The sequence below is a fragment of the Manacus vitellinus genome, unplaced genomic scaffold (genome assembly GCF_001715985.3).
Source record: "Manacus vitellinus isolate BGI_N305 unplaced genomic scaffold, ASM171598v3 scaffold_5_pilon, whole genome shotgun sequence".
In the NCBI taxonomy this organism is placed as follows: Eukaryota; Metazoa; Chordata; class Aves; order Passeriformes; family Pipridae; genus Manacus; species Manacus vitellinus.
Genome location: NW_021940682.1, coordinates 15160013 through 15175560, shown reverse-complemented (window position 1 = coordinate 15175560; position 15548 = coordinate 15160013). Strand labels below are relative to the sequence as shown.

Here is a 15548-nt window from a genome sequence, read left to right as displayed (position 1 = left end):
GGGTTTTCCTTCTTGGAAGAAAAGCCCACAAAACCAAAACAAACGAAATCACAGAAGAAAATTTAAGCAGCTTATGTGAACTTTGTATATATTTCTTTCCTGAATAATACCTGCGCAGCTGTTGTTTCTAGGTACCCATAAGTGCCCCAGCGCGTTGCTGGTGGACAGCCCGGGCTCTTGGAGCCTCACCTGCGGCCTCCACGCCCTGCCCTGCCCTGCCGTGTAAGCGGGAGGGCCCGGGAGGTGCGGGGGGCAAGCCCTGCGGGCCGGCGGCGCTGGCGCTGGGCTGGCCGGGAGAGGGCAGCGGCGCACGGCCAGCGCTCCCCGCCCCGCCCGCCCGCGGACCCGCGTCCCGCTGCCGCCGGGGCTGCCCTGGCGCGGCCCTCCCGCCGGGCGGTGGGGCGAGAAGGGCTGAAGCAGCAGGGAGAGAGGGGAGAGGTGGTTCGGCCTCTTGGCGTCCCGCGAGCGTTTTGGGGGTGACTCCTCGTGTGTTCTGGACAAGGGAAGTTTTGTTCAGAGGGATGGGGAGAGGATGGGTCACTGCCTGAACCCAGCACGGGCAGCATCCAGGGAGGGCACAGATAGCCCCTCCACGGGAGCTGTGTTGACATTTCGTTCTTTCGAGAGTCATGGTGGAAAACGTTTCCATTATACAAGTCTTTAATCTGTTCCAAAATGTCTCAGGGTGAGGAGAGGGGACACACAGGAGGGATGTTTGAGAAGGAGTGCTCCTAATAGAGCTGCTTTTAGAGGGGAGCCTGAGCAGGCGGTCTCTAGGCTTTCCTGGCTTGGGCAGGCTCCTGGCCCGAGCTGGTTTGATCCAGAGGCACGGTGCTGCACGGCATTGCTGCTGCTCGGAGGGCACCGCAGGATGGTCTCCTTCGAGCCCACAGAGGCTGTGCTGGAGTGGTGGGTTTTCTCCAGCATATATTCCGCACATCATGAAATCTCACAGCTTTCAAGCGAATGGAGTGTGTGTGTGTGTGCACGTGCACCTGTGTATGTGTGAATAAATATTATTCTCCCATCCTAATTTTTTTTTTAAAGGAGGCTAGAAATGCCAAGAAATTCAACTGGTCAGTGTAGATACAGAACCTGGGAAGATGCTGAAAAACATCAGATGCTTATGGTCAGATCCTTTACTAAAGGAAATTAAGGCAACAACAGACATACACTGCTAATTTTTAAGGGCCAATCATGTCAGATCAATTTAGTTTTTTCCTTTGACATGGCAGCAGGCCTGGCAGATGGAGAAAGCTACTGGCTTTGGACCCCGTCCCACATGACCTTTACATAAACTAGGCAAATGAAAGGTGAAATTAAGAAGGGGCTGAGTGCCTCATTGGAAAACCGTATGTGGAGCAATTATATCATGCTTGTCTCTGCGTGTGTGATCTGGAGTCTTAACATGGTCTGGCCTGGCTACTCTGCTGTTCTGTACTGCTCATCAAACATCAGGGTAATAAAACAGTGACTGAATATGTGTATGTGCAAGGGCTGGTAGCCTTTGGAAGGTAGGATTAGACGTCAGAAAGATCATAGTGAATTGCAGAAATGGCCTGAAATCCAACAATGTGAAATTAAACAAAACCAAGCTGTATTAACAAAAGGAACTGTATATGCAGTATAAAATGGAGACTTTACTGGCTAACAAGGAATATCCAAGGAAAGATCTGGGGTAGTAGGAAATAACAGACTGATTATTTGGTGCTGTTTTTTGTGATCTTAAAAACCTGGAATGCATTTCCAGGTGTGTCACATAACTGCAGAAGGTAGTTATTGTTTACAGCTTGGTACAGAAAGGGGAGCACTGTACCTACTTTTAGCACTTCAGGAAATACAAAGGCAGAATCTGAAAGTAGTCTAGGGAAGAACAAGAAACAGAGGCTCAGAGAGCCTGACACAGGAGGAAAACACCAAGCTTGTTCCTTCGTTTAAAAAAGAAAGTAGAAAGTATGGAGGATGGGGGTTGATTATTTATTATGTCCATTGAAGACAGCTAAATTTGCATCAAGGATGGCTTAAATTAGATATTATGGGGTAAACCAACATTTTCTGATTCAATGTAGTGAAGCAGTGGAACGGTAATTTAGGAGACCAGAGTTCCAGTTTCTAGGAGTCTGTAATAACAAGTTAGGCAATTCCTGATGGATGTTTGTCTAAACATGCTCTGTGCTGTCTCTGAGCATGGAGGGCCTCTTGTCTCCCCTGCCCTGTATTTGTGTTGTTTTGTGACAGTCAAAAGCCAGTTGTTACCATCTACATTGTTCCACAGCCATATGACTGCTGTTGTCTTGGGCCTTTCTCTCTTTTTTTTTTTTTTTTTTTTCTTTTGTGGTGTGTCTAAATTGTAAGATAGGATGCTCTTCTGCTCCTATATGATCTTAAAAGTGACAGAGTTCCTGTTTTTGTGACAGCTGCCTCAGCTCTGTTTTTTCCTGAGCTTGCTTATAACTCAAAGGGTGCAGGGTATTCAGCATCTCTGAGTCAGTCCTTCCCTCTGTCTCACAGTAATAATATATATCATGTATGAACCTTGGAGTTGTTTGGTGTCTAGATTTCCCTTTAAGCTCTCTGGTCAGATCTCCATTATGAATGTGTTTCCAGGAAAGATTATTATTATTTTTTTTTTTTTTAATTAACATAAACAACCCTCTCCTTGTTACCCTACCTGCAACTCGCCCTGCACGAAGAAAGGACTGAGAGAGTTCGGGAGGAGCGTTTCCTCAGTCTGGGCACGGAGAGTGCTTCCCTGTGGCTGAGATCTGCTGTGGGAGGGCAGCCTGTGTGCCTTACCCCGAGTGCAGCAACCCGCCCCGCTCAGTCCGGCTGCTTCAGCAGGACCCCGAGTAAATGAATGGGATCGCTTTCTGTTCTGCTGACATCTCCTGCATGGTGAGTGAGCAGCTCTGCATTGGCTGGGCAAGGATGCTGTGTGCAAGCAGAACTACCTCAGTGAGCTACGCAGATGCTCCCGAGAATAGCTGGTGGATGGAAGATGGTTTCATTCGTCTTAGTATTAAGGGAGAGGTATTTCCAGGAGTAGCATAACGTTGCTCGGAGCAGGCATTTGCCAGATGGTTTCAGCTCCCCTGAGGCTTTGGGATGTGAAAGGGAAAGGGCCAGGAACACACTTCTGATTCATTCCATTAGTAGATTAATCGGCACTGTCCTGGCTTAATAAGTCTCTTAGATTTCCCAGTGGAAATGGCACATGTAATTCTGCCCAGGTCATGCTCTGCACACCTGTGTTGAAGCTTTCACAGTAAGATACTGGGCTGCTGCAGGCAACATCTGCAAAACAACGCTGGGGAGTGGGGGGGCAGGATTTTTTGATGGTGGGAGACAGGAGAAAATTTTTTTAGTAAGTACTGTTAAACAATGCTTATGGGAGCAAGATGGATTGTGAGAGCATGCTTGAATTCTTCTGCCTTTTGGTGGGGGATGTATTTAAAAATTTTTGCAGTGGTAATTTGATGTTATGAGTCTTTTTCCACCCCCCTCCATTCTATATTAATTACCAGCTAGATTGCATTTTCCAGGAAGTCTGTGATTAGAGGACAAGGATGCTCTTCCTGATAAAGGTCAGAGGCTGCTGTCTCCAGAGGCTGCTGCTAAAATCATGAGCACTATCTCACTGATTTTAACTGAAAACCGGAGCAGATGCTGTGCTGCTATTTACTTGGGGGGGCAGTCCCCCACAACCTGTCTCTTCCCGCCTCTGTCTCCAAAGGCCAACCAATTGTTGGGGAGTGGATTTAGTTGCTGCTGCCCCACAAAGGAGAATGTTTGTAGCAGGTTTGTAGCTCGTGGCAGTTTTAGCAGCAATCTGCGTTTTTAACTCTTTTGGTGCCTGTGGATTTTGACGAGCTGCACTCTGATGTCACAGCAGGACCAAACTGACTTGCTGCCAGGCCTAATAAAGGTTTAGCAGTAGGATTATATCTAATGAGACCCACTGAAATTCCTTTGCAGCTGGATTTTGTTGAGGAGAGACTTCAGGTACTGCCAGCAAACTCATCGTTGCCTTTTCTGGTCCCTTGTTCCTGCTACACCTGGGCTATCCTTTCTTACGGGTCAGGAGGACAGCAGTGGCTAACACTGGCAACAGTTTGATCGTCATCTATATTTCTGGGGCACCTGTCACCCTGGCTCCTTGCCATGGTCTCCCTAAGCTAAAACAGTGCTGCGCATTTCCAAGTGCTTCTGGAACATCTTGTTTTCCAGCCATTTATGGCAGCTAGCTCTGATCCTTTGCAGGGTCTGGAGAAAGACTGACAGGGGCCAAAGAAATAAATGTCATGAGACTCCGGAGCCTTCTGTTGAAAGCTGAGATAGAGATATTTTACATCCCATGGTATATGTAGCTAGATTTAGGCTCTTTGGTATTTCCAGTAGAATGGCATTTCAGAACTGGGAGCTGAACTCTGACAGCAGCGTTGTCCCCAGTTGCTGCCAACTTCACCCCGGACAGAGAACTGCTGTTTTTCTTGAGCAGCTGCTGCTGTGGAGAAGAGTATGGGAAAAGTGATCGTCTCTGAAATAATTTGAAATATACTGACACAATAGACAGATAGAGCCAGCCATCTGAATTTCACTCAAGAATTAATCTAATCACTGTGTAATATGTTCTTACTGGTCTATGCTACCTAAAGGGCAAACTTAACTACATTAGGCACAATTTGGAGCACTTGATTTCCTTCAGACTTAGAATCTGGATACAGCTGACTATCCATGTACGTATTTCGAGGTTTCTGGGCGTCTCTAATCCAGTTTGTAGTGACATTAGCATTAGATAACCATAGCAAGGCCTTTATCTGAAAGGAAACGTGCATTCTTCAGGTCACACAAGGATGAAAAAAGATTGTTCTGGTTACTGTTGCTTTCTGGAAATTTGGGAACAGGGAGGAATTTAATGTATTATTGTTGCTTTGTTATCTGAATGAGTAGCTTCTCTAGCAGTTACAATAGCTGTCAGACAGTATGGCTACACTTCAGAGCTGAAATTTGGATTAGGATAAGATGAGAATGTATTGCATAGGACCTAGGACACAATAAATGCACATGTTGACTAGCCATAATTCATTCAAACCATTCATCTCATCTAAACTCAGTGTGAGTGAGTTGCTACTCATTCAGTGTGTCTGTCTTAGAAAGGGATTGGAAGAGTAAGAAAGTTGCAATCAGTCTCTAATGGAAGAGTCTACTCTTGCCAGGATTTGATCAGAAAATGCAATGGAATGGAATTTACAGTACTGTTTGGTTGGTTGTTTTTGTTTGGTTGGTTGGTTTGGTTTTGGGGTTTTGTTTCTTTTTTTTTTTTTATTCATAGTTGGATGTCGGGGAAAGAAGCCTTAATGTGAGCTCAGCTGAAGGAGTTGGAAGGTCACAGTATGTGACCCCACACAGACTGCAGTGATGTTGAAGACCAGATCTATAGCTGCTCTGCTTCTGTGAGAGCCAAAATCCTCCTGATTCAAGTTAATCAGCTGACACAAGTGCCAATTTGTTGGAACATCCCATGTTGCAAACTCTTTGTGTTTTTAGTACTCGCTGCATGTGAGATCTGCAGAATGGTAAAATGGCCTGTTAAAAGATACAGGTAGTTATCTATCCATATGCCTTCTTGGAAGTCCCATATTAAATATATACACTAAAAAGACTTTGAAGGATGGTTTTTCTTTTGCTTATAAAGCAGGAGAACAGTAGTGCAGTTAGTCTTTACATACACACACTTTTCTAAATTGTCTTATGCTCATAATTCCCCGAGGGACCAGTCAGATGGAGTGAGCTGTTTACTGCAGCCATGAGAGTAATCCAGCTGGATGGTGGTGGTGCAGGTATGGTTAAGGACTGCTTTGCTCTGAATGAGATCAGAAGCAGAATTGCTTTTCTGACAACTGACCTTTGCTGATCATTTTGGGATATTGTATTCTATAACTAAAATTTTCCAGTAGCATTTCTGTCATCTAGAAATCTTCCTCTGTTTTATATCTATTTATACTTCTTGTCTTCTGCTTTATTAATGCCTTTTACATTTGAACAGTCTGCCTTTTCTTTGTGTGGTTTGACAACTGCCAATACTCCTGTTTGAAATATTTTGCTTTTAGTTCTGTTAATGGAGATTTTGCCTGGGATTTCTTACTGCTGTTATGTAATGGAAGTATCTGCAGTCCCTGACACGTGTGTTTGGTCTCTTTCCACCCACCCGTAGTTATCTCAGGTTGATGCTGTGTTCCACCAAAGTCTTTTAGCAGTTTAGTTTTGTTGTTCCTCAGGAGATGTCATTCAGTGTTTATTGGTGTTACCCCTTCATTAGCTGCAGTCATTCTGTTCTTCCTTGCTGATTATGTACTTGTGCCGTTCCCCATAGTGAAGCCGTACTTCAGGCATTCAGCTGTTTTGTCTTCTTCATTAGGTACGTAAGGCTGCTAGGTAATGTCATGGATTATTTTTCTTCTCAGAGGGTCAAATGAAAGAATGTTATTTGAATAAAAGAAGAAATAAAGCAGCTGTGACAATGAGGATAAAAAAATGCACAGAATGTAGTATTTGCTAAGCTGATTTCTTCCCTCTTAGAAGTGTATTTGCAGTTTACTTCTGGGGCTTATTAGTCTTTGAATCTTTCTAAGTTGGAGTGAATGCATTTTATGCTCTTAAAAAGGAATGTTAAAACCCAGTCTTCAAACCGAGCAATACAGGATAGAATTTTATTCCTGTCTCCAGAAACTTTACTATCCCAGGATTTGTAAACTGCTTTCTCCACCATAGTAAATTAGATCGCAGCAGTACAGGGCCTCTAGATAAATATAGTAGCCATTATACCTTGATACAGTTGTATTGCCTAGGAAATTACTACTGTTATTGAAAAGGAATTTGCTCAGGGCAAGAGGGTATCCATTACTTCCTGAATAACTCGCTAACATTGTTAACCTTCCTTTACACAAACAAGCCAGGAGGAGTCCCTTTCTGCAGGATGGTATTACTCTCCATCTGTATTCCCCTTTATCACCAGCAGGCCTAAGCCAAAGTTTCAGCATATTAATAAACCCCCGTGTGGTCCAGGGAAGAGAGCTATGCCCTGTTCTTCCTCTTTCTCTACTGTTACAATACTCTCATATTCATGTCCTTTCTTAATTTGCTGGGTTGTTGCTGTGCTGATGAATTGCTGATGTAGTATGGCCACTTGACATGGTAAGCATGGAGGCAAAAAAATGGTATAATGATGCTGTAGCTCCATTGATGAGGTTTTGGAAACAGTTTCTCTGTTGCCATGTGAAATCTCACACCTTGAATTGGATGCCATCAGTTCATCCTTTTGTATAACTTCCCTTGTGGACTATAGAAAGATGAATTGTTGATGTAGGAGCTGAGTTACCTTTTTTAAAAATTTTTTATTTATTTATGACTCCCTCTTCAGAGTCCACAACAAAAGAAATACCCTATTTAGCACTGTTAAATAAGTCTAGGGCACAGAGAATCTTTCTGCCCTTTATCAGTTCAGCTGGACATTTTACTCCTGATTTAACACTAAAAATAGACTTTTGTTGGAGTTTGATGCTGTCTAATAATTTTCTGCTACTTAATGGAAAAATTGAAAGGAGATCAAAATTTGTGCTCTGGACATTACTAGTGAAGATATTAGGGCAGTTATTAACTAAACTTTAAAAAGTATATATTTAAATACCAGGATTAGAGCTTATTCTGATCCCCTCTTACAAGTACCTAAATGTATTTGCTGTATGCCAATTCAGTATGGACTTTAGACTAGATCTAGGTATGACAGAATTGCAGAAGATACAGCTCGAAAATCAAGTCTGGGGGGGCAACACAGCAGCTTGCTAGAATCTCCTCAGAAGGTACTGGGAATTGCAGACTTTGCTCCTAGTCCACCACAGTAAGACTGACAGGTATATTTCACGGAAAATCCCACTTGGCTGCCCAAACTCATGTTTGCTATATCCTGGGAGTGGCTGCATCATCATTCTGTTTCTGCAGGTGAATGCCCAAACCAGTATACCAGAGCATTAAGAATTCCTTACATCTAAATGCTCACATGCTCTTGAGCATTTAACTTTGAATTCTCTGGGTTCACAGTTTAGGTTTGTTGATGTGGGTGTTCTTGGTTTTAGTTTAAAAGTGTATTGCTGAGCTTTTTCTCTTGAAGAATTGACAGTGCCTTATACAATGGTGCTCTTGAGCATAGTTGTGAGGGGAGGAAAATACCAAACAAACTCAAAAAAGCTTTTCTTGGGATCCATTTTCTTCCCTCCCCCCTTGAATGATAAGCCTGTGAATTGAGATCTCCTGAAGTTTGTTTAAGGACTTAAATTTAATTACTGTGTGAAGTCAGTAGCAGGACAGTCCTTGAAAATTATTGGGTTTGTTTGCATGTGAGGGTGTTTTATTGTTCCAAGCTTTCTGATTTTTGTGTAAGATAAACTAGCTCTTGATAGTTTGCTTTTAAGTAAGTAGTCTCTTTTCAGAAACCTCTTACTGTGTAGCTGAACCATACCTGCAGGAGAGAGAATAGGAATCCAGTTTTCCAGTAATGAAATGGGTTGCTCTATAACAAAATGGACTTTTTTTTTTCCCCTTGTAATATGCCAACGTTTGGCTTATTTGCTTGGCAAAACATCTGAAAGGGATTGTGGTATTTTTTCTCTGGGTGATTTATTGTATGCACTTTGTGTTCTTGCTTCCTTTCATAAACAGGATAATGCAGAAAGAGGCTTCCTGGAGTCCTTTCGGATGTTAAGAGGAAATCTACCTTGTGGCTCAGAAATTCTTATAATCATAGATAATGCCAGGATCCTGAGCAGAGGGAGTCTTTGCAAATGAGCAGTACTCTGCCGCCAGGGTAGTCTCCAGCGGCACCGAAAGGAGCAAACCAACCTCAAAGAAGATCCTCTTATCTCCATAGGAACTGCATGTGTGCCCAGGGCTGCCTTCTGTGCTTCTCCCCAGATAGCTTCCAGCCCCATTTCTAACATTCTTTATAAAAACCAAAACAAACCCCAAATAAAAATCAACCAATCAAACCAAATAAAAAACGGCAAGACACAAGGCAAGCCCAAACCCACAGCTAGCAGGAGTCTGGTTCCCTTGTTCTCTTACCAGGACCTTCTGCCAGAGTCAGATAAGCCATGGAAAGCAGCCGCTGAGTTGGAGAAACTTCTCTCTGGGTGCTGCAGAACATGTCACAGTTCCCATCTCCAGTCAGACCTTTTGTAGATAGTTCTTGAAATGTTCGTAGTGGTGGGACAATGGTCTGAGTCTTCATCCTCAGTCAAAATCCAGCTTCCACATAAAATATGAGAGCTTGGTCTGGCTGTTGGCTGTGAAAGTCACTGCTTTCCTTTGGTTTAAAATTAAATTTCCCTCTTCAAGCTCCAGCCTTGGGGTACCTTCCCTCCTGCTCCCCAGCCATGGAAAACTGCACAGTGAAGATGAACGTGTAGATTCAATAGCACTTACTAACCATAAAAGAATAATCTTTATTTTAGAGTTCAGCCTATTTTAAAGTGTTTTACAGTTTTGTTTGACAGGTAAGGTTGCCAGGAAGCCTTATTAAACATTAGGAATAGATATTTTTATGATCACTATTCTTTATTCATGTATCCTGAATGCTCTCCCAGATGTGTTCAGGTACCCAGGTTAATTTGCACTTCCCTACCAGTAGCTTTCCACTGGCATCTTTGTTCCGCAAACATTCTATTATCAGACCCCATTTCATTTTTCACTCTGCTCAGCACTGGGCTGTTATTTTAGCTCTCATTAGTGGAAGAGTTCCAACATGGATGCCTCTAGGAAAGTTCAGATGCTGCGAAAATTGGTATTGGTGCCTTCCCCTGTAGCATTGCTTTCCTGATGCAGTCTTCTGTATGACAGAAGCTGGCCGAGCTCAGCTAGCAGCAGCAGCACTTTAATAATAATGGGCTTCAAGAAACACCTGCATTTGGGGTTGCCATTGCACCACAGCGGTACTTTTGGCCTTGCAGCAGGTTTAATGTTAGTACTGCAGTTAGGGCTTGTTAGAGCCGCAAGTGCAGGTGATGCAGTTCAAAGCAGACCGCGCACCTTCCCAAGTGTCCACATCTAAATATGTTCACAGTTGTAGTTTGGTTAAAACCCACTTGTTATCTGGTTACATCCCTTTTGTTTGCAAGCTTGAGCCAGATAAGAGAACCGCAGAGCTGTTTGTTGGGTGACTGTTGGAACATCTTCCTTAGTTACTGCTGGAATGGAAAGCATTTCGTTATCACAGACTGCAACAGCTGACTTTTCTCCAAATATAGAACAGAAATACGTATTGAATCCTTTGGCTCTTTCTTCAGTATTGGGAGTGTGTCTACCTTTTCCCCATAGTAGCAAATCAATGCAATTGCTGGAGTTTCTATTCTTGAGAAGCTTTGAAAAAACTCGTTATCGTCTTCCAGCTTTGACTATGGATTTTGCCTCCTGTTGTTAGGATTCCCTTGTAAATTTTATTTTTCCCCTTTCTAATTTCCTTTCTATTTTCTTCTCTCAGCTTTTCTTTTTTTTTTTTCCCACTTACTAGAATATATACAAATGTTCAAGTGTGGGGATGTGACAAGGAAGCCCAATAGGCAATCTGTCTGTCTAGGAAAAATATGCCAGTGTACCTCTGGTCCCACTCAAGTGCTCAGTATGTACGTAGATACACTGGTTTGGTCTCTATTCTCCTTACATATATCCAAATGCAATTGTCACAATCATTTTAACTAAGCTACTGCTAATTTCTGTTTTTACAACTGATTGCTCTTTTCTGTCAAGATGGAATCTAATATGGACTTACTCATTTTCAATGTAACACTTCTTGAACTAAGAAATTGTTTTCTGTAATTTAGAAATTTGGAGGGCGTTCTTTGGCATTAGCCCCCCGATGCCTCCTGTGAATGTCGTTGCATTAGAAATTCCTGATCAAATGGGTTTTTCCCTCTGTTATGAAGAGGTGCTCAGCTAGCCACTCATCCTGTGTGCTATCTAATGTGATTTCAGTAGTGTGTAGCAGGCACACCAGCTTGTACCCTGTCTTGAGCTTTATCTGCTAGAATGTTAATCCACGAGCATTTGAAATCATATGCCTCTGAGACACCATCAGCTAGAAAGAGATAATGTCAGTTTGAAACTGTGCTGTACCCATTCCCCATTTGCCCACTCTGATCTCTCCTAAATAGGCTAGAACTTTTTGTAGAATATTTTTTAAGCATTTGGCTTATTTGAAACTTATATACCAGCAGTGGTTTTGGGTTCAATCTGTGTACATAACTGAGCAGCCACGATTACTCTTGTGTCATTAAGGCTTTTGATACTGGTACAGAAGCAGGTAGAATTTTTTTCCTTTTTATCAGTGCCTGTTATTTTGCCAAAGACATTTAAATAATATTAAATAGGTGGTTACTTGATCCTTTTTTTCTCTTTTTCCTTTTGTTGCTTGCTAAGACCTTCCTTACCTCTCTAACAAACATTAGTCTTTCCAGACTGCTTTTTCCCCTTTCACTTTGATTTACACAACAACCTCCCATCAGAGAAGAGGGACCAATGTTTCACTAGGCTGCAACTCTCCGAACATTTTTCTAGTTGCTTGGTATATATTAATTTTAAAATATTTTTCTTTCTGCTTTTAATCTTCTTTGAGACGTGAAAGATCCCTAAGAGATCATGTGTATTCCCACACACAGCAGCCTCTCTGAGTTCCCTGACACATATCCTGTAAAGCTCTGTTGTTAGGATTAAGACAAAGCATTTGCAGAGGATCCTAGCTATCTGTTTCAGAAGCCTGTCTTAGTTATGTCTGTCTTTCTGGAATAAGATGCATTGACATACTGTTGTCCTCTTGCTCTTTAGAGAATAGTTTTGGTTTTTTTAGGATAAATTTTTTTAGAAAAAAGTGTGTTGTATTGGTACTTTGTACAAACTATCTAATGTAGTTGAAAAATCTGAATAAAAGCTTAAAGAAGGCGTAATAATTTGTCTAGTTGTTCCCCCTCCAATAGTTGTATTGACCAAGTAAATATTTTTCTTGCTTCTGAGGCTAAAATGGTTACCCCACTGCCACCTGTCTACAACTGTGGATAGTCTTAGGCATGCACCTCATGTTCCTAGTGTTGGTTTGAGCCTCTGGGCAGCAGCAGCGGCTCTGTCGAAGGGAGTCATCCTGCAGCCTCCTTTTCTGACCTGCCGGGTACTCCTCTCACTGCTTGAGAATACTGAGTGTTGAGAAACCTGCTCTTGCAGTTCATCAAACAGGGCTCCTGCTCCAGGACAAGGGTATTACATCACTGCTCTTCTCTGTAATCTTCCCATATACCTTCCATGGAGAGGTGGTGGCCTTGTAGCAACAGCGAAATAAATTTTGAGTCAGTATTTGGATGATTCAGGGAGGGTTCATGGGTCTGGTTTTGATTTGGAGGTTGAATATAACCTGCACAGCTGTGGAGTTGCTGGGATGATGATTGTAACTAGTTTCAGTTGTTGACTGGGATGATCTGTGACAAGTCTCACTTGTTGAAATTAAGGAAGGCTTATTCTGAAAGTTTCTTTTTTTTTTTTTCCCCCCCCATGGAAGAGTGACCTAAAGGATGAGAGACCCTGGGGAAGAAGGGAGAGAATTTTTTTCTTTTTTTTCCCTTTTCTTATTTTTTTTAAATTAGGGAACTTGATAGTAACTCTTTGGCTTAGTTTTAAGCACTCATCATTTTCAAGTCTTTTATGGTAATACATATGAAGTAGGATTTATTTGGGTTTGCTCACCTGGTCCATGTGTCATTTCACTTTCTCCTCTGCACACAAGGAATCTCAGCTTTCATTAAAATGTTACTTAAGATCATTTTTGGATCGCGATTCTGGATCAGAAGAAAACCTTAAAAATGCCACCAAGGTTATTTGGTGCAGAAGTGTCTGCTTGAGTCTGCAGGCTGGTTGAACTAGTCACTGCTGCTGGTGTGACCCTGCTGCAGAGATGTTAACAGAAGTGTCTAACCATGATGCAAATGTCAGCATTGCTGCTGTTTCACTCCTCTCAGAGCCTTTGAGAACAGGTTTATGGATCACATGCTTCACTCTTTGGAGACTGTGGTGCATAGGCTTTGGTGCCATAAGTGATTTTTAGGAACATTGCTTTTCACCTTCCCAACCTGACCCATTGTGCAAAAAGGTGAGAACAGATGGGGACCTGCGCAATGCCATAGTGGAACAGCCCTGTGACATCCCATGTTCCTGGAGGACCTTATGCTCCTTCCCCTGAAAAGCAGGGCCTGAATTTTCCTGGCTGGAAAATGGAGCGTCATCTTGCCTAGTCCCTAACTAGTACATCCCTATGACTGCTATGTCCTGGTCATGACAATAAGCCTTTTTTCCCTGGTTTTCATGTGTGACTGCAGTGACAGTCATGTATTTATTTCCTTAGAGCCCATCGGCGTCCTGTGTGTTCATGCCTGTTCCTGGGACAAGCCTGCCCTGGGGTGTGTCTGTGGCTTGCTGAAGGCCAGGGGAGCCTGTGGAGTGCAAAGCACGTCTGGGATGTCGGGTCTGGCTGTGGTGGGAGGCCCATCCATTTGTCACCCCACGTAGGTAGGGTTTCACTTGTGTGTGGAGCCTGGCAGGCCACAGGATGCTTGCTTTGCTTGAAGCCCACTGGATTGCATTTAAGTAATCTATAAGTACAGGGAGCAGAGGTGATACGTGGAATAGCACTATTTCTATATCTTTAGCTGAGATAAAACTATTCCTTCAAAACTCATTTCCAAGGAGACCAGTGCCTCAATGAAAACAAGGGGTTTTTTTTTGTTTGTGTTTTTTTTTTGTTTGTTTTTTGTTTGTGGTTTTTGTTTGTGTTTTTTGTTTGTGTTTTTTTGTTTGTTTGTTTTGGGTTTTTTTTTCTCCCCTGTTAGACACAGGGCCATATTTAACTTAGCTTTTGGAGCCCAGCGAGGGAAGTCAATTCTTCATTTTGAGGTGGGAAGGGAAGGGGGCGAGAAACTTGTTTTCCTAGTTTGGAAGAGCGGTTTAACTGATTAATGAGATGTGAGGTGACACTCATCCTGTGGCATCGGGCACGGGGGATGGGACGAGGATTCGCTCCTGCAGGGAAGGGCTTGCTGGTGCTTGTCTTGGTGGCTGGGGCGCGAGTGTCTTTTGCTCAGCGCGCCTTTCCCGGGGCTGCCGCCCCACCGGCAGAGCTTTGCTGTCCTGAAATTGGAGCAGGCTGGGAGCGCAAGGCTGCAAGGGCACTTGCCCCAGTCAGACTTGGGGGGAAAGCTGCCTCCAAGCAAGTGGGAACCCGATACACTCTGAGGAACCGGAGCCAGCTGCTGCTTTCCCTTTAGCAATATGCAAGTCTGTAAAATACTCATGTGGAGCCACCTGCGAAAGCAGATTAACCCCTTTATCTGTGTCGCTTCTTTTCTCCAGCTCACGCCGCCAGTGGTTGTTTTTCCTGAGGGAGTTCCAGGGTGGCTGGCACACACAGATTTTCTGCTTAGCTTCAGGATCCCCACAGTTGTGCCCCTTGATTCCTGTCAGTGGTTAATGATTAAATACAGCTACTGAATTGTAACCGAATTTGGGGTGTTGACTAGTGGGGTAGATGAAGACGTGCAGAACCTGCCTATGGCACCTTTCACGGCTCCTGCATCTATGGATGATTCCTGCAGAAGCAGTTAGTGGGTGGGTCAGCGAATGGGTCCTCACCCCCAGTGACCTTGGAGGACAATGCTCTGTTCTGCCTCGTTCACGGCTAGAGGTCCCTTCTTCTAAAGTAAGCGCTCTCCGGCACTGGGAGCCGGGCTGCATTTATTACTAACCCCACCCATCCCTGCCTCTTGCAAGAATCTTGTGAGGCCGAGATTGTGTTTTTAGAAGCAGAATGACAGAGAGAAATTCCCTGGAGGCGAATGCAGAGTGTGTGCTGTGCACGCCAGTACAGACACACGGGGCTGGGAACTCCCAGAGAGAGATTAAGTGCGAGAGAAGAGCGCAGAGCAGCCAGAGCTGGAGGAGGGGGGTGGAGGAGGCGAGACGCTTTCTAAGCCTCAAACTGAGCCGTTCGGATTTTTTTTTCTTTAAGAAAAAAAAAAACAAAAACCACCCTCAACCAACCTCGGTCTCGACAATCTTACTGAAGTGCCTCTTGTGTTGCCGGATCATCTCACTGCTGGGTTTGAAGGACCCAGGCTAACATGATGTACCTCTGGGTGAGTAGGAAGCGTGTGTGAGGGCTTGCACACTTTGCACATATAAGGAATGGAAAGCTGAAGGACTCTGCACTAACGTGAGTGGCCTTCACTGTTGGGCTTAGCTCTCTGCAGCCTCTACACACAGTGGGCTGTTTTTCCCTTGTAAAAAATAATATTTCGGACAGGTACTATTAACTGGGTATCGAGCAGGTTTTTCCTGTGGTTATAGGTTTCTCTGGAGAGAACAGTTTTGGGCAGGTGCCTTGGAGACAAGATTTTTGGTATAATGCTCATCACTGTCTGCCATCTGAGAGACCTCTGTGTGTATATATATATACACATATATAT

The 15548-nt window shown here is 43.6% G+C and overlaps 1 protein-coding gene across 1 annotated transcript in view; it reads left to right on the top strand.

Annotated features, from left to right (window-relative positions):
• The first annotated feature begins 15086 nt into the window (after positions 1-15086).
• The window catches only part of RBFOX2 (RNA binding fox-1 homolog 2), a 109382-nt gene continuing 108920 nt past the window's right edge, over positions 15087-15548 (top strand). The window contains exon 1 of the mRNA XM_018080298.2: positions 15087-15218. Coding sequence (XP_017935787.1) covers positions 15204-15218 — 15 coding nt within the window. The 5' untranslated portion in view covers positions 15087-15203. The remainder of the gene's footprint in view (positions 15219-15548) is intronic.